Here is a 24,131-nt window from a genome sequence, read left to right as displayed (position 1 = left end):
TGGGACCCGGGATCTTAAAATCAACTTTTCATGTGAACGAAATTTTCAACTCGGGTTTTCGCTCGCTGGAAAAATATTTTCAGTCTTAAATAAAGAGTCTAAGAAAACCAAACAATACGTTTTCAATTTATTTTCCCAAGTCTGTGAAACTCAGCAACCTGCTTTAGGGGTGAAACACATGGCAGGCCGCAGGATCCGGGCAGGGGGAGCATACGGTGAAGGACTTGTCATCGCAGGGAGTAAGTGAGAGAGGCAAGACTTGATTTTTAGCAATTCATTCGGATGCCAAGTGAAGCGATTCTAGCAGTTATGTTTCATATGATCTACTACTTGACACTTTGGGGAGTTTAATGTAAGCTGGCAATGGATTTTAATATGTTAGTTATGACTCAGCTGGGGATGAGATGCCAAAGATCCACTAATCCGAGGTACAATACACGGGGAACATTTTAACACCTTCATCTCGCTGCTAAGCCCCGGGCGACCTGGGAGACTACTTAGAGCGTGAAGCCTTTAGCCTGAGACCATGGAACAATACCATTGGCAGCCAGATGGACATTAAGCATTCTATAGGGGTTCATCAGAATACGGTTTTGCCAGGAATGACCTAGGTCGGTTTATATTCTGAATAAATGGATTGATAGATTACAATTTAATTGAACTATTTGCTTCTCATGTCTTGTAGAAAGAACAAATTACACTGTAGCAAGAACATTGCTGCTTTCTTGCAAAAACAGCGCCACTCTGGTCTATAGGCTGTGAGTGGTATTGCAGCTCAGTCCCCATAAAGGAGGCTGTCCAGGATTAGAAAGCAAGGCAGCTTTTTTCCAGAAACAGTACCATACCTGCTCGCAGGTTGTGTCTAGTATTGACGTGCATGGAGCTGAGCTGCAATACCACTCACAACCCGTGGACAGGGGTGGCGCTGTTTTTGGAAGAAAGCAGCCATGTTATTTCTAATCTCATCCAAAATCCATTGTAAATACAAGCCATTGAGTTATCCTGTTCTGTCAATTTTATTTTGTATTTCTTTTTCTGATAAAGCTGGGTGACAATTAAAGTGACAGTCGCTATAGTGAAGGGGATATGTCGCTGTAAATCTAAGAAACTGTGCCTTTCAGGAGTCTTGAAAAGCTGGGTGACACCCAAAGTAGGTGCCATGATGGAGCTCATACAGTTTTCCGGCACTCCTTCTCTGCATTAACTATGTCATTCAGGAGTCTAGGAAAGTTGGGTGACAACAGTCTGTCTTAGCTGTAACGGCAGCCATATTGGTTTGTCACCCAGCTTTCCCGGATACAGATATACCTAAGAAATGTTGAAACAAAATTTCTTGATAAACCAGAGCGGCTCATAGACGTTTCTTACATTTTGGAGGAAATGGTCTAATAGGATGTATTACAGTTAATATTTAATGCTGACTTCTCGGAGTGGAGGAACCTGGAAATCAAGTTGTTAAAGAAATGCCGTTATTTAGATAATCAGATTACAAGGTTTCACTGTACAGAAAATTCCATGTCAAGCTTAGAGGGAGGCTAAGAAAGGATCATTACTTATAATCACCGGGGTGTAGTGTGGTATAGGGCCAAGGAAAACCAAGGAAAAAAAAAGTTTCCAATCACTTTGTTAAACAGATTTTCTTGTTATACTTTGCATCTCAGTTCGATTGTTTTTACCTACGCTGATACATTGCAGCAAACCTTCAGGACAGGAGAAAGATGTGCAATGCTGCTGTGTTTGACACATTGTCTAAACTGCATACAATTGTAGGAAGTATTAGGGTATAGTTCCAAGAAGTGGCAGCCAAAACCTCGCCTATACGCGGGGTGGTAAATGAACGCACGAATTTGCCGTTAATACATGGAAAAGTTGTGTGGCCAATGGCCAAAGCAAGTGAGCATGGACACCGATAGGGACGCCGCAATGTGGGACCGTATCCTACGGTCTGCACTGGAAGTTTTGAGCTTCTAGCTGTACACAAGAATGTTTCAATTCAGTGACAAAAACCTGAAAACGTTAAAATGGTGATGAATTGAAACACAAAGTGAAAATTTCTTAAAAGTTTGATGCCACCTGTGGAGTTAAAAAGTCGCAAATTTTGGTGCCATGTATGGGCAAACATTTGCCACTTTTTACTCCTCTCACTACTTGTGAAGTGGAAAGAAAAGAGGGCAGAGGGGGCAGGGTAACCTTCAGTCTGACACACTCACTATAATTTATGCCAGAAATTGGTATAAATTATAGCACAAATATATGCAGATTTGCATTTCTGGCGCCCCGGACACACAAAGATGGGTTAAATTTGGCACATTTCAAGTCAGTCTTAAAAAATTCCCCCCAAAGTATACTAGAAAAATACAAATCTGGTCATTGTCTCATGAAGATATCTCCATCTTTAAAGGAAGCCAGCCCGTCAGTTCCTAAAAGTGGAGTGAAAAGTGGGAGCGTGCTTTACTGCTTGTCCAGGATTTAAACTGATTTTTAAAATGCTATTTTTTAAATAAAATTGTCGCAGCAAATGTCAATAAAGTAGTCTAGCTGTAAATTAGACGTTGGCTAAAATGATGCCACCTTTCATAAATGTGGGTCAATGTGTCCAGTGCCGGTGGTCACACATGCCCAGTAGCTCAGTTTCATCTCCCGGATCCTCTTATACTCGGGCGGCGGAGTAATTCTTGTCATTGTGCAGGCAGCTAATAAGAAATGGCCCACGAGGAACAGCTTCTTGGACGTTCTCAGAGAAAATGAAAATAACGCCAGGGGCCGCCACAACTATAATGTAGGAGTAATAGCTACATACAGTAGCATTGTTTTTTACACGGTTCCAATTGGAAAACTGATATGTTTTGCCTAATCCAGAGAAATGTAATGTTTAATTGTGGGACAATCCCTTGCAGGTTCAGTATGGGCTAGGGTCTACAAGATGCAATGGACAAATATGTAATGTCAGACAAAAATCCCACATAAATTGCAAAAATTATAAAACAGTATAAATGTTTCTTACCCTCTGGAATACATTGTCCAAGGACGAACTTAAATCCTTTGCAGCATTTTTTTCTGCAAAACAGAAAATATAACTTTGTAAATATAATACAATCGCCAATAGTGTTCAATACCACACACATCAGCCACAGAATAGTTGAAGAGAGTCTTTAAAGGGGTATTTCCAACTGAAACATTTATGGCGTATCCACAGGCCATAAATGTCTGATAGATGTGGGTCCCCAAAACCAAGGTCAGCTTGGATGTTTTCGTAACTCCCATAGGGATGGATAGAGCCATGGCCACCTCTCCATTCATTCGCCGCCTGGATGTGGTGGCTGCCTCCCCAGGCGGGATGGGGTCAGATGTCCACTATTCTGGAGGTGGGCATTGGTCCCTATGTTATAACTCCATAAATGTCTTAGATGCGAATACCCCTTTAACAACTCGTCAGAAGAGGACGATTTAAATAGGAACTACACTTTCATCAAACATTTGATATGTCATAGAGACATATCAAAAGTTTAGATCGGTGGGGGCCTGGTGCTGAGACCCCCACCGCTGCTAAAATAAAGGTGCAGAAGCGCTCAGCTGAGCGCTTTACTCCTTCGGCTGTGATCTGCGCTTGTCGTCAGGCTGAAGACTGCTTAGGGCCTGTTTACATCAGCGTTGCCCTTCAGTTGAGGGGCTCCGTCGGAGGTTTCCGCCAGGTTAACCCCTCAACGGAAAATCAGACAGAAACCTTAGCTTCCGTTTCCCGGAAACGTTGTTAATGGTCTACAGTCTACTGCGCTATTGGTTCCGTCAAAGCAACCGAACCCTGTCACAACGGTGACCAACGGAAACCATTAACAACGTTTCTGCCACCATTGAGATCAATGGTGAGGGAAACGGAAGCTAAGGTTTCCATTTGCCTTTCCGTTGAGAGGTTAACCTGATGGAAACCTCCGACAGAACCCCTCAATGGAAGGGCAACGCTGAAAGAATGTCGGCTTCATTCACATCCGCGCCAGGGTCCCGTTTCAACATTCCATCTGAGTTTTCCATTGGTATGGAGCCCTGACTGACACAAACGGAAACCATAGGTTTCCGTTTCCATCACCGTTGATTTCAATGGTTACAGATCCGGTGCCAATGGTTTCCGTTTGTCTCCTTTGTGCAAGAGTTCCGTTCTTATGACAGAATCAATAGCGTAGTAGACCACGGTATTGATTCCGTCAAAACTACAGAACCCTGGCACAATGGAGACAAACGGAAACCATTTGCACCGGATCCGTGACCATTGAAACCAACGGTGATGGAAACGGAAACCTATGGTTTCCGTTTGTGTCTGTAGGGTCCCGTTCTGACGGAAAACTCAGACGGAACGTCAGAACGGGACCCTGGTGCAGATGTGAATGAAGCTTGACAGGGAGCAACGATCACAGCCGAAGAAGCAAAGCGCTCAGCACTTCTGCACCTTCATTTCAGCAACGCTGAGGGTCTCAGCACCCGCACACCCACCGATCCAAAAGTTTGACAAAAGTGTAGCTACTCTTTAAAGGAGTTTTCCCATAATCGATTTTTATCACCTATCCACACAATAGGTGAGAAATATCTGATTGGTGGGGGTTTGACCGCTGGGACCACCACCAATCCTGAAAAAGGCCTTACCTGGCTGTCCCCATATTAATGGAGTGGTGCTGCGCATACTCGGCCACGGCTCCATTCACTTTCTATGGGGCTACTGCAGATAGTAATGCCATCTAATGTAAAATGCTAATTTAGGGTATTTGCCTACATTATAGCACTGACAATAAATATGGCCTTGGCTATCGGGTCCCCTGATTACTAGTCACACCGACCACCCCCTGACTTGAATATAGAAGTTAATATAGCAGAGCTGAGATGGTATGTTGATATCATTATGTGTTATCACAAATGATGCAGCATTAGAGATATAAATGAGAAGTTTGGCTCTGCTATATCTTCAGCTGCTCTTTTATATGGCAATATCTTTGGCCTGAGTGGGTCCCAGCACGGGCTCGGAGCCTTTCTCGAAAATACGCCCATGTGAAGGAACCCATACACAAACAAAACCAACACAGTAACTAATACGTAGACGATGGGAAACGCTGGACGGTATTTACAATTCTGCACATTTTTGTTTCTTTGTAGAGAATATAACTTTTTGATATTGAACATGTTTCCGGCTTTTTTTGACTACATGACTATGAATATTCATTATGAAATGTTTGTCCAGGCAGGTTGCTTGGAAATGTTGTTGAATCTCTGCTGAGATATCATCCTCTGGATTGTTCGGTTATATTCTAATACATGAGAAGGTCCATCTGGTCCCAAGACGCATAACTATGAGGAGCAACAGCTGACAAGGATCCCCATGGCCAGGCCAAACACGAAACATATTGGAATGCAGAGCGCTGAGCTAAGGTAACAGTACGATAAGTCCAATTCTCTTATCATCGGGGTAAATGAAACACTTGTGGAGGAGACAGCATGTTTAGGGCTTAATGTGACAGAGGCACATTAAAGAAAAACAGCTTTCGGTTATTTTTACAACCCCTGAAGCTTTTATTCCAGATGATCAAAGATTCCAGCGTTGGCCTCTCCAGAGCCTGTTACAAATCCTTCACGCATTTATTTTATAAGTTTAGCAGAGAAGATATTCTGGATGCCTAGATCAGCGTTTCATAACGTTTCTTAGAACTTCAGGCCAGTCTACAGCTGCCATTTCCATGTAGAACCAGATCATATCTAGGATAAGACGAATGGAACAGAAGAAATAGAAAAACACCCTCATACATCTATATCAGTGCCAACATAATCTGCAGTGCTGTACAGAGATTATAATCACTCACATCATTCCCTATAACCAATAGCGCTTCAAAATTATTATTTTTTTCATCTCAGACACACACAATTTTATAGGAAGCCAATTAATTGTGAAAGGAAACCCATGGATAGAACATATAAATGTCATGCAGATGTTGTCCATGGTTAGACTGCATGTACTAATGTTATCCCCATATTAAGTGTCGCTGATGCATCATTACCCCATTTAATAAACCAATAAAGCAACGAAACCTGTTTCTTGGAGAATGTGGGAATGGCCACAGCTTTATTTAACACAACCAAACATTTTTGTATCACATGGCCCTGAAGTAACCACTTAATTTATTCACATCTCCTGTGATGCCGCCCACTGTGAAGCGGCGCGCATGTAGTTTCTTCTCCGGATTTTACTCTTCAGAGCCTATCTCCGCCTGCTGTGACATCTGAAAAACAAAGAAAAACCACAGAAACACGCCTACGCAAAGAAAAAGAAAGCAACTGACGAGCCATAAGAGACATGGCAAAGAAAAGCAAAGAAATTAAAAGACAGAGAAAACACCATAACTACACACCCAACTTTTCCCAAAGAGGGAGGGCGGGAGGGACGTTTGCAGCTCCAGCAGGTAAGATGGTGAACTGCCCTTGACCTCAACTATTTATCTGCTCCTAACCCCTCCTCTATCCCCTTGTCCCACCAATCCCTGCTCCTGATTTTTTCCCGCACTTTTTTTTCCCCCCTTCCATCCCCCTATCACATACAGTCCCAGGCACTTTCTCTATTTGATTTAGTGCCTCAAGACTGCATGTACTAATGTTATCCCCATATTAAGTGTCGCTGATGCATCATTACCCCATTTAATAAACAAATAAAGCAACGAAACCTGTTTCTTGGAGAATGTGGGAATGGCCACAGCTTTATTTAACACAACCAAACATTTTTGTATCACATGGCCCTGAAGTAACCACTTAATTTATTCACATCTCCTGTGATGCCGCCCACTGTGAAGCGGCGCGCATGTAGGTTCTTCTCCGGATTTTACTCTTTAGAGCCTATCTCCGCCAAGGAGGATACCGCGAACACCTACGCGGTACTCCGACCACCCCCACCACACAATGCCAAACCAGCCTCCACTCCATCTTGCAGACCCGACAGCATGATGTCGATCCCAATGTCATTTAAATGAACGCCGTCAGATAACAATAAGTCCCCATTGTCACCTTCCAACATCAAATGACGAATTGCTACCCCCCCAATGGAACGAACAAACCTGGAAATACGAACATTCAACAGCCGTCTTGACCGCTCGATGGCCACAGCACTTCTAGCTCCTCGCCAATGAGTTAATGCAATCACCTCAGACCAGACAATCACACAATCAGAAAAAAGCTGTTTGAAATGACCTAAATCAGCCTTGATAAGGGACAACAACTCCGACAATTTTACATTTCCCAAATCATTTCCCCCAACATGTATAACGAGAACAATTGGACCACGGCATTCCCGACTAACTTCAACTATTAACGGCAACAGCTGAACCCACCTCAGCCCTCTGATACCTTTCCAGTGCACCTCGGCCGATGACACCCCAAGACTGAGGCCTAAAGGCCGATATTCAGCCCGACGAGCTGCCCAGAAAATAAAAGAATGGCCAACTATCCATACTTCCGGCCGATGTTCTGAAATGACAAGGAAAATCAAAACAACACCAGATCCGGACGCACATAGGACCTATAACAAGTTGAACTCCACCTACCCAGACGTTTAATATCTTCCTCCCCCATACCTAAAGCATTAGCCTCCGTGGCTGCCCCTATTCTAAACGAATGAGTCCCAAACTCAGGAGGATCAACGCCCAAATGCTCCAAACAAGACTTAAGAACGGCTCCAAATTGAAATCGAGTAAGCGGCAAAGAATTAGAATGTACCAAGAAAGGAACCCCATCAGCTCGAAAAGACAAAAACTCACGCACCAAACGAACTGGACAGAATTCACCACCCAATGAATTCACACACAACCAAACACCAACGCCGATCTGATCAGTCTTGGACCGTCTCACACATACCCAGACCACTTTTTCCTCCAATAAAACATCCGCAAACAGAAGACCCCCAAACCGCTTTGCGCTCGGTGACACCAATTCGCTCACCCGCAATGCTGCGAAAAAGGCCAAAGAAAAAGCAGTACGCAGCAAAACAGACTCATAAGGATCAAAGCAAACAGCCGGAACAACCCACAACTTCAACATAAACGCAATACCAGTCAAACCTTTTGAAACCGTGTACACCGAAGAACCATTAGTACGCATCCGAGACAAATACTCCAACGTGACCTCATAATGCCGCTCATCATTTGTAGGAAAAACCCCGCCAGATAATTCCAACCACTCCGCCCAAAACTTATTATGGCTCCGCCATGTACCTGGTACCACAGAACCTTGAACTAGCCGGGCAAGTTCCCCTCGACCAGGGCCCATAAGTGATTCGGGCAACGCTCCCCTTCCAGCCGTGCTCCCGGGTGAAGCTCCCGAAAAACCCCCATCTGCAAACGAGATAAGGCATCTGCGATTTTATTCTCAACACCCGGCACATGTGTAGCCCGAAACCAAATGTTACATTGCATGCAACGTAGAACTAGATGCCTAAGTAACGCCAAAACCGGCAATGATCCAGAAGACAAATTGTTAACAGCCTGCACCACTGCCATATTGTCCGTCCAAAAACGTATGCGACTATTCAACATCTTTGAACCCCACAACTCCACTGCAACCACAATGGGAAAGAGTTCTAAAAGTGTCAAATTCAATGTCAGACCCATACTACTCCAGCCCACAGGCCAACGTGCAAAACACCACTCCGCTCCAAAAACCGCACCGCAACCGACACTGCCAGCAGCATCCGTAAACAGCTGTAACTCAAAACTGGAAACCTCCTCCGACTGACAAATCGCCCTACCATTAAAAGATCGCAAAAAAGTCTGCCACACGCGCAAATCATCTTTCATTTGCCTAGTGACACGAATGAAATGATTTGAGCGCGAAATACCCCTAGTCGCCAATGATAGGCGTCTAGAGAAAACGCGACCCATGGGAACGATCCTGCAAGCAAAAACCAGCAACCCTAACAGTGACTGAAGATGCTTCAGGGTAACCTTTTTTGATAAAACAAATTCGTCAATGGTACAAAGCAGACGCGCAAGCTTGTCGTCAGGTAATTTGAAAACCATCTCTTGCGTATCAATTTCAATACCCAGAAACGACAAAATCGTAGCCGGACCAACCGTCTTCTCTTCTGCTATCGGGACACCAAATTCGGACATTAAAACTCGAAAGGTTTTCAGCAAATAACCACATATTCCTGAATCACTTGGACCTACAAATAAAAAGTCGTCTAGATAATGAATGGCTGAAGAAATACCTGTCTTGAAACGAACCGTCCATTCCAGAAAGGAACCAAAAACTTCAAAATAGTAACATGAGATGGCACAACCCATAGGCAAACACATGTCTACAAAAAACTGCTCATCTAACCGACATCCCAACAAATGGAAACAGGCAGGATCCACAGGCAACAAACGAAAAGCTGACTCTATGTCCGATTTAGCAAGCAAGGCACCTACGCCTGCCTCCCGTACCAACCGCACAGCCACATCAAAAGACGTGTAAGACACTGCAGCCTCATCTCTGGAAATCCCATCGTTGACCGAATCCCCACGAGGGAAGGAAAGGTGATGAATCAACCTAAACTTCCCCGGTTCCTTTTTGGGGACCAAGCCAAGAGGAGAAACCCGTAAATTCGTATAAGGTGGCTCCCCAAAGGGGCCCGCCATCCTGCCTAAAGACACCTCATTCAGCACTTTTTCCCGTGCCAAACACATGTTTTCTTTCACCGATTTTAAATTATCTGACAACATCAAAACCGAAGAAAAAACATGCGGAATGAAAAAACCTTCACTGAAGCCCCGACCTAACAAGTCTGCTTCCTGTCTCTTGGGATACCTGGCGAGCCACGGTTCCATCGCGAGAGCGCTCACCGGAGTTCTCCGCTGCACCGGCAGGACACACCTTGGAAGGTTGTTTTGCCCGTCGGAAACAGCGAAGCGCGGAATGGGCACCCCCGCAGATGGAGCACTCATGACGAAACTTGCAGGAAGAATAGAACCTGCAATGTCCCTCATTGTAGAGCCAACATGCTCCTGTTGGGCGCTGCGCCGCAATCCCGGGTGCTGAACCCGAAACTGCGACTCCTGCCTGAAAGGGCCGAGCCTGCTTTTGAGCCAAAATTAGCTGTAACCACACATCCGTCGCCTTCGACGCCCAACCAATGTCAGGCGTCATCGCCAACCGACGGCGAAATTCCTCGTCATATCTCCACCAAGCTGCACCTCCGTGCAATTTGTGGGCACTGAATATAGTGTCTACATACACAAACAGCTCGGCCCCTTTTTCCGGAAAACGTTGACAGATGACATGAGCCAAGGTAGAAAAACCCTGGAGCCAATTGCCAAAAGTTTTCGCGACTTTTACCTTTTTCTCCGAACCTCTTTCGAAAACACGCTCCTTATCTATCGTCACATGATCGACTGACACCAAGGACCAAACATCCACAAAGTCATGTGCCCATATCTTGTCCTTGATCTCAGCAGACAGGTGAGTACCTAAAGGAGCAACACCACAAAACAGCGAATCACGGAATGCCAAGCCAGACATACTGGCCGCCCGCTCAGGCGGAGGCTGAGCCCCCCCTGGCAAAACCAACGGAACCGAAGCTCCGCCTTTTGTACCCAAACCATCCAACAAGCTTTTTAATGCCGAAACTAAATCAATAGCAGATAAATCACCCTTAGGTAGCCATGCGTTCCCACATGGAGACTCACCGGAGAAGGGCGTCCTCGTCACTTCCGAGGGTGCATCAACTCTCCCAGATACCGGAACCACAGACAGATCCCCACCAGGTGGACAGGCTGAGGCGACTTCTGGAACTGGAACCAGCGAAGACGAATGACGATCCCTGTGCTCCCGCCGATGACTCCTCGTGTATCTCCTTCCCGTGCGGCTGGGTGTACTAGCTCCCGACGACGACTGGGACGGCGAAGAAGATGCTGTACTGGAAGACACACTCCTACTCCGGGAACGGCGACGTCTCTCAACCTGATGGCGTGGACGCCCGTGACCACCACGACGATGTCCTCTTCCATGCCGTCTCCTTCGCCGTCTGCGTCTCGCCGACACCGCACCTGGAAGAGAAAACTCAGAAAGAGAAACTGGCAAATCCGTTGCTCCGCAGACTGCCTGCACGGCAACAGATCACTGCTACCGCACGACAATCCACCCAGCGCACTCCTCTCATTCACAGTGCCTGTGCCTGGTAAAAACAGGCCACTCACCAGCTCTCTCCCCAGCTCTGTGTCATTTTCAGAACCACCAGCAGGTGGCAGCAACTGCACACCTAACCTGCTGGTGCCTGAGGCCTGCGTCTCTGCTCTCCTGAGACCGCCCCCTCCAGCTCCCCTCTCAACCACGGCCTGCTGTGAGAGGGAAAAAGCTGTCGGGCCGGGAAGAAGAACCAGCGGTGCACTAATCACGGCCCCGGCTTCTGCGGCTGCTTGCGGCCTTGCACTGCCTGCAGCCCGGATGGGGAGAACTGCAGAAGCTCCCCCAGCCAGGGGAGTGGGTGGCACGACGTCGGGACCGGGTGAAGGGGAGAGCAGGCGACGGCGCCTCCGTCCCGCTCCTGAAGAGCGAACGGTGCCGGCCCGCCTCTGGGTGGCTGAAGGTGGACTGGGGCTCAAACGGGGAGGAGGCGGAGAAACCCGGCGCGGCCTACCTCTAACTGCCGACGCCGACGGGACTCCACCGCTGCTGACACCGACGACCGCCGCAGGTAACACCTCTTGCCTGCGATCCCCTGCCAGGAACACCTCCAGCCAGCCTGTACCCTCCGTGGCAACCCGCTGTGCCACCTGCCTCATCAGCTCATCCGCCATCTGTACTCCGGAAAACGCCCTGGACCGCAGAGGAAGATCTCTCACAGGACCAGACGTCTGACGTTTGCAGCTCCAGCAGGTAAGATAGTGAACTGCCCTTGACCTCAACTATTTATCTGCTCCTAACCCCTCCTCTATCCCCTTGTCCCACCAATCCCTGCTCCTGATTTTTTCCCGCACTTTTTTTTCCCCCCTTCCATCCCCCTATCACATACAGTCCCAGGCACTTTCTCTATTTGATTTAGTGCCTCAAGATTTGAACCCAGGACCTCAGTGCTGCAAGGCTACCGTGCTGCCCACAATAAACAGAATTTTTACACAGCGCCAACATATTCTGCAGAGCTTCACAATTGGGGAAGTAAAAAACAAGTACCATATTTTTTGGACTATAAGACGCACCCAGGTTTTAGACAACAGAAAATAGGAAAAAAAATCATATTTGACTACTTTTACAAAGAAAAAACAATTGTTTAAAAAAAATAATTTGTTCGGTTTCACCTCATTCTGAGAGCCATAACTTTTATATTTTTTCATCGTTTAAGCGGTGTAGGGCTTTTTTTTTTCGGGACGAGCTGTAGTTTTTATTAGCACCATTTTTTGGTACATATGATTTTTTTATCATTTTTTATTTCATTCTTTTTAGCGTCATGGTGACCAAAAATCATCAATTCTGGGGTCTTCAATTTATTTATTTTTACGGCGTTCACCATGCTATATTGTAATAGTTTCGAACTTTTACGGACGCAGCGATACCAATTTTTTTTATTGTGTTTTATTTTTACATTGTGCTTGGGGAAAAATGGGAAAAGGTTTTTGTTTGTTTTAACTTTTAATAGTTTTTTACACTCCTTTTTTTACAAATTCTATTAGTTCCCCTAGATCGCTGGTACAATACACGGATGAGTTACGGAAAGAGCGTAGCTCGCTGAGTTACGCTGTTTCCGTAACTCCCATAGTAGTGAATGACAGTTACAGAAGCAGCGTAGCATGCGAGCTACACTGTTTCCATAACTACTATTCAGTTCTATGGGAGTTACGGAAACAGCGTAGCTCAGCGAGTTACACTGTTTCCGTAACTCGACCATGTACGCTGTTTTCGTAGCTACCGAGTTCCGGAAACAGCGTTGCTCGTAGTGCTATGCTGTTTCCGTAACTCTCGACCACCTAACCAGGAAGTGGCCGGGAGACAGCGGAGCTGGGCAAGATAGAACGGGGTATAGGGGCCCGTTCCAGAGATAGATGTGGGTCCCAGAGGTGGGACCCACATCTATCTGACATCCTGTGGATATGTCATAAATGTTCTTCATGGGAAGACCCCTATAAATGCTGCGGTCGCTATTGACCGCTGCATTTAACTAGTTAAACGGCCAGGAACAGCGCCAACGCTGTTCCTGGCCATTAGAGCAGCGGGTCAGCTGTCAAACACAGCTGACACCTGCAGTGTATGGAGCGGGCTCAGCGCGTGAGCCCGCTCTGCTCCAAACATGATCCCCTTCCCGCTCGATGATGTGCCGGCACATCATGGGTCGGAAAGGGGTTAAGAAGCAGTCTGTGGGCCCGGCGCTGCCGGATCTCTTGACTGCTGACTATAAGACGCAAGGACTTTTTAGCAAGATTTATTCTTGCTAAAAACTGCGTCTTATAGTCTGAAAAATACGGTAATCAAAGCATCTAAAAAATTAGACTAAAAGGAAGGAGTTCTCTGTTAGAGTTGACAATAGTAGAAATGACACATTAGGTACCTGATGCTAATTTTGCCTAGGGACCAGCCCCTTGTGTTGGCAACAGAAATATAAAATAAAAACTGCATGAACCTGTTACCCAGGCATTGTCTGAGCCAGCATGGATATAAAGTAAAGAGTGATGTATCAAGAGGAAGTAGATGAGGGCAGGAAGGTGTGTATATATCTGTGATCATGTTGTGTATGAGCCAAGGACTTTGGTTATGTGACATAGGTCTCCTTGCAGTAATACATTTTTAAGGTGCACTTTAAATGTTGGAGCAAGTCTGTAGTCCGGGGCAGTGAGTTCCACAGAATGGGTGCAGCACGGGAGAAGTCCTGCAGAAGGAAAGAATAGGATGTAATAAAGGAGGATAACAGTTGTAGGTCATTGGCTGAGTGAAAAGCACGAGTGGGTTGGTAAACCGAGAGGAAGGGGATGTATGACGGTGCAGTATTGCTGACAGCTTTGTAGACCTGTAGGAGAGTCATGAATATAATTCTACAAGAAACAGGTAAACAGTGTAATGAGCGACAGACAGCAGTGGCACTAGTATAACCCCTATACATACATAGTATAGATACAACCCTGGTGACTATTATGGTCCCATGGGCAGGATGATCTACGTTAGTTCAGATTGTCCCTTATACCCTTCTCTATGGTCGGTGAAAACAGGCTTAGGCCTTACACTTTCAGAGGAGCTGCAATGGAAGCTAGCATACAAGGTAGGAAGGAAGTGGCCAAGGATCTTGTCATCTTCTTCTACAAGGCATGGGAACATGGGTGCAAACAAGTATTGGTCTATTTTGTACTACCATGGCAGTGAAAAAGAAAAGGCCCTATTTTGATCAATTTTATGTGTTTCTGCTTTTCTTTACGTATGTGCTCACCTGTCCTTAGCCCTGAAATTAAAGACCAAGGTCTTATCACAGACTAAATGTCATACGGATCGCTCACAGGATGGAGTCACATTTGAACATAATGGAAAAAGATTACTATACTGAGAAGATAAAAAGTGTTGTATCCAGTGTTACTTTCTCATATCTGAACCTTTCACTCATTCTAAGATCTGATTTGTATTACTGACTGAGCCCAGAGAGCCTTTCATTGGAATATAAACCAACTAAATCACTTCCCACATAAACGTCTGCTGCGCAGGTGACACCCACATGGTGAAGTCGAGCCAAAAAGCCACACAACCTGCCAGGACACGTTCAGAAGCTTTCAGAGTAGAAGACATCTGTGTAGACTGAAGGTCCCTACTGCTCACTTGTGATGTGCTCCAAACCTGAGGCCTTACTTAGCTCAACTTCATAAAGTAAACTTAAATATTGACTTCGGACTAACCTGTTAAACTTTCATATTTCTCTATTTGAGTCTCAGCCAAGAAACGAGACTTGAGCTGGAATACCTCGCTGCTGAAGTCAATCTCCAAATGCTAGAAATACTCAAAAACTTAAAGACACATCGAAATCACGGAGAAGAGGCACCCAAGACTTTCCTAGATTTACGATGACTTCATGTACTTTATGTGCACCTGTTTTAAACAGATTTTTCAATTTATCCCCACAAAAAGTTGCAAAAAAGAGAGCGTAAAGAGATGGTTATTTTTTAATACTGTTTCTAAAATGTTATAAGTGGGTAATGCTTTTCCAAAATGTATAAATACATGCACCCATGGCCGGCCTACAGGGTACATCATTCGACATTCCTGACAGGGCTACCACTAGCGCTAATGTCCTGCGCATTCGGAATATGCACACCCAATTCCACACTTTGTGCCCAAACCTATAGGACGGCAGCTGTATTGGTTCCAATTGCCTAGTCTATAGTTTGGTCATTGCAACTGCCTGGAAGTGTTACTGAGGCATTCTACGGTAATCTTATTTGGGAACTGTGTGGTATGACTACTTGTACACTATATCATTGTATTATTGGGGCACTATATGATACATCATGGGGGGGCATCAAAAGTAGGAGCTACTGCACTGAGCACCATTAATTTATTCTGCAGATAAATGCAAAGCCACTCTTACATTTTCCAGCATCCTATGATATTATGGAATTGGCAATGAAGTGCATATGATCCAAGAAGACATATTTAAAGTTCTGCATTGTGCACTTTTTGTGATGTTAAAACACAAGGAGTAAAGTCAGGCAGCATAGGCAGAATATAATTGGTTCAGTTGAAAGGTATGTAATATGAGGAAAGTCACATAAACCTAATAGAAACTCATGTGGACAAAGAGCAGCAAACTAAAGGTTTAAAGGGGCTGTCCCATCAAGACAACCTCTTCTTTAATTGAAGACCCGCTGGTGATCAGTTGATTGCTGTGGTTTATAGGCAGCTGAAACCTCAACCAATCAGCTAATACTGCTCGGGGGAGTTTACATCTGTGGGCAGCCACACATTCCCTATAGCGGCCACTACAGGAGAAATGTATTATTACATGACATCCATTCAAATGCAATACATGGTGGCTCAGTGGTTAGCATTATTGCCTTGCAGAACTGGAGTATCAGAGTCGAATCCGACCTAGAACAACAGCTGCATTAAGTTTCTATGTTCTCCCCTTCGGGTACTACATTTTCTCCCACACTTTACCAAGTCTTCCAGAGTGAGAGCAGCTCTCCGCTGTGGTTTATAGAGCGGGTCCCCTCTACATCCATACTGTATGCCTTTATAGGGCATATTGAAAGGGGTTGGATGTACGAATCATTCAACAAAAAGTTTTCTCTAGAAATGTTTCTATTGACAATTTTAACAATGTTTGGTGGAGAAATTCATAGGAAAAATATTCTGAACAAGAAAAACATCTGTATCAGTATGTGATTTAGAGATATATCGGATGACTCTTATCAGGAATATATTTTTAATTCCTAATTTATAACCCTAATCTCAGTGTTTTGTTTCATCAGAGTTTGTCAACTAATAAAAACTCCTGCAGGTCAATTTAAATGGTAAATTTTTTAACTATATTTAACTTTTATATATGTCCAGGGTCCCCAGTCGACTCCTGTCATTGGAGTGTGATGACTGATGGTCCAGCGACATACCTCCAAAGCCTCCCAGTATCTTACAGGGAGGTGGGCTGATGTAAAAAGATCCAAAGTGGGCATTTCTGGGTGGTATGGAGGTAAAGTTAATAAGTGCTAAAATGGCTGACAATGGAAAGCAGTTGACCCGCAAAGTTTAGTTAATGTAGCTGAATTTAAAAGGTAAGGATTTTAGAATTTTTCTTTACATTCGGAGTTATTTACAAATGTTTTTGGAGGGTTCAGAAAATTCCTTTAAAGTAGATCGTAAATTATTTTTTTTAGTATTCCAGTCAATACATGCTGAAAATGAATGCTCAGAATCATAACATACTTTTAAGTGATCCCAATCTGTCCTTAAATTTAAACCTCATGTTGTTAATTCAGGTTATTCTATTTTTGTCCTTGAGGGGAGGGATGTAAAAATAAGGAAAAAACAAAAACAATGGACTGAAATTCTAAACAAAAACGAATAAAATCCAGCGAGTTTATGTATCAAATTATTTACAGTGCGGAATTAAAAACCAAAAACTTCCAAAAATAAAGGATCACAAACAATGTAAATAAAAGTATGATAAACTCAAACTATGGGCATAATGTAACTCTTCATATACACAATAATAAAAACTGCTTTGAGCAAATAGATGACACCCTTCTTGGCACATGATTCTAGTCATTGTTAATTGGTGCCCAGGGCTGACGTCAGCACCTGGCATACCTCGGAAGATTCCAGGGCTCACTGGGTTTGGAGACCCCATGGTAATCTGGGTAAACATGCTCTATACTTATCAAGCTGAGGGTGGACAAGGGGCTTACTTTGAACTGTTACACAAGGGTACACATACAACTGGAGTCGACCTTGTAGACCACTCCTTCCTCAGCTTTACTATGTGCCAGGCAGTGTTCCTTAACAATCACATACATAACAATTGTCCCTATTCTGGCGAGACAGTCCCCACTTTTGACCAGAATTGTGTTTTTTTTCTATTTGGAGCCGATTATTAGATTTGCATTCATACATTTACTACAATTCAACAAGGAAGTAGGTGAGATCCAGCGCAAAAAGAGGGTTATTCAGAGGTATGTTAAAATGGAATCTTGTTCCAATTTTATTGAATAAGTAGACATAAAAACAGGGAGTCTCATTCCCACAGAGGATAGGGTGGATGCAATAGAAGAAGATAGGTATATAGCCTACGCGTTTCAGACGAACTCCTCGTCCTTAGTCATGGCTGAGAATTAAATGATCAGTCTTATTCCTAATTGCATATTTGATTGACCACTGTACTAGATTTTGTTAATGGTTGCCTTTCGGTGCTAAGTTCGTAACATTTTTCAGATAATGTGTAAATGATAAGCTATTAAATCACATGGACATGAATGAAAAAATATATTTTGCAAAAAGAACCTTAAAAAGGGATATTCTGATGACAGACATTAACAGCATATCCCTAAGGCAGACCAGTAAATGTCTGATAGGTAGGGGTCTCAGTGCTTGGACCCCACCTATTGGGAAAACAGGAGTCTTATGTCCACATTGTACCTTTGAGAATGGCAGAACAAGAGAGGACAAACAGAGAAGAGTCGGCCGCTGATGTTCCGGTCATTCTCCATTAAAGTCTACAGGGAATTATAGAAACAGCCAGGTTCTAGGTGAAGATTATAATGAAGAGCACTACCCTTGCTTCTACTACACAGCGCTGAGACCCCCACCTATAAGACATATATGGCATGTCATAGGCAGCCTTAGGCTATGTTCACACTGCATAATTCCAAGCGTATTTCGGCGTGTAAAATGCTAGTTCTGTTAATAGTGAACAGAAGAGAAATCTAAATCAAATCAATATTTGGTGTGACCACCCTTTGCATTCAAAACAGCATCAATTCTTCTAGGTACGTTTGCACAAAGTCATAGATTTTGTAGATGCAGCGTTGAGGACCGAAGACGCAGTGGTCGGCCACAGAATCTTATTGCAGCAGATCAAAAACACATCATGCTTACTTCCCTTCGAAATCTGAAGATGTCCAGCAGTGCCATCAGCTCAGAACTTGTAGAAACCAGTGGGACCCAGGTACATCCATCAACTGTTCAGATAAGTCTGGGCAGAAGTGGTCTTCATGGAAGAATTTCCAAAAAGCCATTCCTTCGACATGGGAACAAGGCGACTCAACTATGCATGAAAACATAGGAACTGGGGTGCAGAAAAATAGCAGCAGTTGCTCTGGGCTGATGAGTCAAAATGTGACATTTTGGGCTGTAACAGAAGGCAGATTGTTCACTGAAGGGCTGGAGAGAGGTACAATAATGAGTGGCTGCATGCAACAGTGAAGCATGGTGGAGGTTTCTTGCAAGTTTGGGGCTGCACTTCAGCAAATGGAGTTGGGGATTTGGTCAGGAGTAATGGTGTCCTCAATGCTGAGAAATACAGGCAGATGCTTATCCAACATGCAATACAATCAGGGATCCGTCTGATTGGCTCCAAAATTATTCTGCTGCAGGACAATGACCCCCAAACATACAGCCATGTATGTCATTAAGAACTATCTTCACCGTAAAGAAGAATGGGGAGCCCTGGAATTAATGATGTGACCCCACAGAGCCCTGATCTCAACATCATCGATTCTCTCTGTGATTACATGAAGTGACAGAAGCATATGAGGAAGCCTTCATCCACAGAAGATCTGTGGTCAGTTCTCCAAGATGTTTGGAACAACCTCCCTGCCGAGTTCCTTCCAAAACTGTGTGCAAGTGTACCTAGAACAATTGATGCTGTTTTAAAGGCAAAGGGTGGTCACACCAAATATTGATTTAGATTTCTCTTCTGTTCATTCACTTTGAATTTTGTTAAATGATAAAAAAAAACATTAACACTTCTATTTTTGAAAGCATGCTTACTCTGCAGCATTTTTCCACGACTGCCTAAAACTTTTGCACAGTATTTTATGTATAGAAATATATAAATATCTGTATATAGGTGAATAAGCATTGAAGATTGCTGGAATAACCATCAACAACTGTCAATCACAAGACATAGATAAAAAGCCCTAATGACCCTTAAAGGGAATCTGTTTTCTCTCCTGACAGAGAACCCATTTAAGATCTATTCCCAGCCCCCTGATCTTTTATATATGCAGTCTAGCTGTGCGCTCCATTATACGGGAGCACCTAATACACAGTCTGCTTTGCCCGATTGCTCTGCATCCAAGACCATCAAACATTTTCCATTAGTAGCAGATTACTTACCGTACAGTAAATAGTATGAATTCCTTCTCCTGAACATGACTTTGTACATATATATTACTCTATGACATACATTTGGATTTACGGATCCATTAGTAACATCTGGTTGAAATTACGTCTCAATAAAGTGAAATAAAGCCACCCTCCGGCAGGTGATATGTCTTTGATGATAATAAAAAAAAAGCTTTCCCGGCCTGTTTCATAATATGTGACCTTAGACCATAGCACTGTGATTGATAATGAGGCCTCCGCAGGACTAAAGACAATAGGTCAAGGCAGAGAGATTTCACTCCATATGAAAGTCTGTCTGGGAAGTTTTACCACAAATACTGGGATCTTGGATCTTTTATATCTCTTCTATATATTTATAGCATTTTTGTTATTAATTAGTTAACAATTCATGTCTTTTTTCAATATTTTTGTTTTTCACTATACTATAACCTCTATTGAATAAGTAGAAATCTGAGGGGTTTGCATTTCTAGCTTCCAGGGGGTATGTGGGTTGTCAGTGCCGCGGTTGCCACTGCCTTTCTTTTGTGTACTAACCCAAGAAGGTAAAGAAGACATGGGGGTGGGGGCATGAACGAGCAAGGAGGTGTCTGTGTACAGAGGTGCATCACTTTCTTGCCTCTGTTACAGTAGGGAAAGCAGCTCTGGAGCACAAAATTCTGCTCTGACAAGTGAAATAGAGTTTTATTAAAAGAGATAGATAGATAGATAGATAGATAGATAGATAGATAGATAGATAGATAGATAGATAGATAGATAGATAGATAGATAATTAGATAGATAGATAGATAATCTGGCCAAAAGTATGTGGACATCTTACCATCATGCCTATATGTTCTTGTTGGACATTTCATTCTAAAACCATGGGTGTTAATATGGCTGGGCCTCCTTTTGCGGCAATAACAGTTTCCACTCCTCTGAGAAGATTTTCCACAAGATTTTGGAGTATGTCTGCGGGAATATTTGTCCATTCATCTAGCATTTGTGAGGTCAGACACTGATGTTGGGTGAGAAGGTTTGGCGCCCAATCACCATTCTAGTTCATCCCAAAGATGTTTGGTCAAGTTCTACAACACCAAACTCACCCCATGTCTTTATGGAGCTCTCGGTGTGCACTGGGGCACAGTCATATTGTCTGGAAATGGCCGAACCCCAAACTGTTACCACAAAGTTGGAAGCTGCAGTTGTGTAATATGTCTTTATATCCACTAGTATGAACATTACACTTCACTGGAAATAAGGGGCCAAACCCTGAAACACAGCCCCAGACCTTTACCCCTCCTCCACCAAATGTTACAGCGGTTACTAAGTATTCCGATAGGTAGTGTTCTTCTGGTATTTGCTAAAACCAGGTTCCTCCATCAGACTGCCAGATAGTGAGCCGGGATTTATCACTCCAGAGACCACGCTGCCCCAGTGGCGGTGTGCTTTACACCACTCCGGGCGAAGCTTGGCATTGTGCATGGTGATCTTAGGCTTGTGTACAGCAACTATGGAAACCCATTTCTTTAAGCTCCAGACTCCCAGTTTTGGGGGTGTTGTTACTTACAGTTGCAGTTTTGATCTCTGTAGTAAGTCATACAACAGAGGATATGCAATTTTTACACTCCATGTGTTTTAGCACTCGGAAGCCCCTCTCTGTGAGTTTGCGTGGTCTGTGGCTGAGCCGTTGTTACTCCTAGACTTTTCCACTTTACAATAATAGCACTAACAGGTGATCTAAATCAGAAATTTTTAAGATATGTGACATTCTATGACAGTGGCATGTTCCAAGTCACTGAGCTCTTCAGTATGACCCATACTACTAATTGTCTATGGAGATTGTACGGCTGTGTGCTTGATGTTACGCACCTGTTGGCAATGGGTGTGTCTTAAACACTTGAACTCAATTGTTAGGATGGGTGTCCACATACTTTTGGCCATATAGTGTAGATAGACGTTTGAGATTGTTTTATATAGTGTATACTAAGCAGAGTCTACAAATGCCAACTGCTGATGTTTGATCATGGTTTGCTTTTGGCATCCACAATACAAATACATATGTTGGAACCAATACAAGTCTCCCAAACGTTCATTCTTCTTCTGTGCATAACATCATATCATCTGGAGCTGACGTAATTTAATTCTTTGAACATAAAATGTCTTCTAGCAACAGGATGGATGGACAGGAATCTTAAGTGATGTGAAATAGTATGACCTTAACAACCAAGAAAGCCACCAGTCTTGATGGCCTCTGTCCCAGTGACCTTGAAATGCCAACAATTTTTATTGCTTCATCTCTGCCACACAATTAGACCTCAAAAACAGGAAAAATGTAACGTAAACTCAAGACCGAAATGCTGTCAGACTAAATAAGCAGAATTTTGGAATTGTTCATAAAATATTATGTTTCCAGAAATAGAAATGGCTTGGAGACAAAAAAGACTTTGCATTAGTTCCAGACAAAAGTTAGAAGTTAGGAAACGACTAGTTAACCAGAAAAATGTTCATAGACTAAAAAAAAACAACTTTTTGGACATTATTGTATCAAAAAGAACATAAACACTATCGGTTAATGTCTACAGGAGAGGCAATGAAGAAACATGGACGTAGAGCAGAAGTGGCCACACTTTTTCCGTATGGGATCTACTTTTGTTGAAGGAGTTATGTGATCCACCAGCGGGCCATGGACATATGTAGCATGTCCTAGCAGCACAGAGACCACTGCTACAAATGTTTTGCATTCCCCTTATTTCACATTCTCCAGTGCCCCCAATATAGTGACACCAGTCTCAGTTACTTATTGCACTTGCTCGAGGGCCGGATTTAGACAAAGTGTGGCCATGAGTAAGGTTAAAAGCGGGGCCCCAAATGCTAAATTAGGGCCTGTTCACATCAGCTTCTGGGTTCCATTGATGGCTTCTGTCAGACCATTCTGTCAGTGGGAACCCATGAACCCAAACCAAACGGAAACGACTGCGCTATTGATTCTGTAAAAAAAAAACGAAACCTTATGGAATGGAGACAAATGGAAACCATGTGCAATGGAAACATTACCATTGTAATCAATGGTAATGCAAACGGAAGCTATGGTTTTCGTATAGTTTGCATTCATGGGTTCCCCTGACAGAAACGTCTGACGGAAGCCATCAATGGAACCCCGACACAGATGTGAATGAAGCCTTACTTTATCAATAATGCAGTAAATTCAGAAGGCGATGTGCAGGGAACTGAATCACTGATTTCTAGCGTGTCCAGGAGTGTTACAAGCCCCAAAGCATAAAAATTATCTATATACATATACAGTTATTATATCATACCAGTATACCAGATGAAAAATTCAGTCACATAGTGACTGAATAATACCCCTATACTGTTACTGAATAATACCTCCACACCATAACCACATAGACAGAATAATTCCCCCATACTGTTACTGAATAATACCGCCGTACCATAACCACATAGTGACTGAATAATACCCCCATACTGTTACTGAATAATACAGCCACACCACAACCACGTACTGACTGAATAATACCCCCATACTGTTACTGAATAATACCACCACACCATAACCACAGTGACTGAATAATACCCCATACTGTTACTGAATAATACCACCACACCATAACCACATAGTGACGGTATAATACTCCCATACGGTTACTGAATAATACCACCACACCATAACCGCATAGTGACAGTATAATACTCCCATACTGTTACTGAATAATACCACCACACCATAACCACATAGTGACTGACTAATAAGCCCATACTGTTACTGAATAATACCTCCATACTGTTACTGAATAATACCACCACACCATAGCCGCACAGTGACTGACTAATACCCCCATACTGTTACTGAATAATACCTCCACACCATAACCACATAGTGACTGACTAATACCCCCACACTGTTACTGAATAATACCTCCACACCATAACCACATAGTGACTGACTAATATCCCCATACTGTTACTGAATAATACTTCCATACCGTTACTGAATAATACCCCCACACCATAATCACATAGTGACTTAATAATACCTCCACACCATAACCACATAGCGACTGACTAATACCCCTATACTGTTACTGAATAATACTGCCACACCATAACCACATCGTGACTGAATAATACCCCTGTACTGTTATTGAATAATACCGCCGCATCATAACCACATAGCGACTGACTAATACCCCTATACTGTTACTGAATAATACTGCCACACCATAACCACATCGTGATTGAATAATACCCCCGTACTGTTACTGAATAATACCGCCGCACCATAACCACATAGCGACTGACTAATACCCCTATACTGTTACTGA

At 43.5% G+C, this 24,131-nt stretch overlaps 1 protein-coding gene across 2 annotated transcripts in view; it reads right to left on the bottom strand.

Annotated features, from left to right (window-relative positions):
• CCBE1 (collagen and calcium binding EGF domains 1) overlaps positions 1-24,131 on the bottom strand; it is a 324,484-nt gene that overhangs the window by 79,970 nt on the left and 220,383 nt on the right. For both annotated transcript variants that reach the window (XM_075841021.1, XM_075841012.1), the window contains exon 3: positions 3,005-3,057. In XM_075841021.1, coding sequence (XP_075697136.1) covers positions 3,005-3,057 — 53 coding nt within the window. The remainder of the gene's footprint in view (positions 1-3,004; positions 3,058-24,131) is intronic.

The sequence above is a fragment of the Rhinoderma darwinii genome, chromosome 1, assembly GCF_050947455.1.
Source record: "Rhinoderma darwinii isolate aRhiDar2 chromosome 1, aRhiDar2.hap1, whole genome shotgun sequence".
Lineage (NCBI taxonomy): Eukaryota > Metazoa > Chordata > Amphibia > Anura > Rhinodermatidae > Rhinoderma > Rhinoderma darwinii.
Note: the sequence above shows the minus strand (reverse complement) of the source record. Positions and strands in the feature narration are given on the sequence as shown.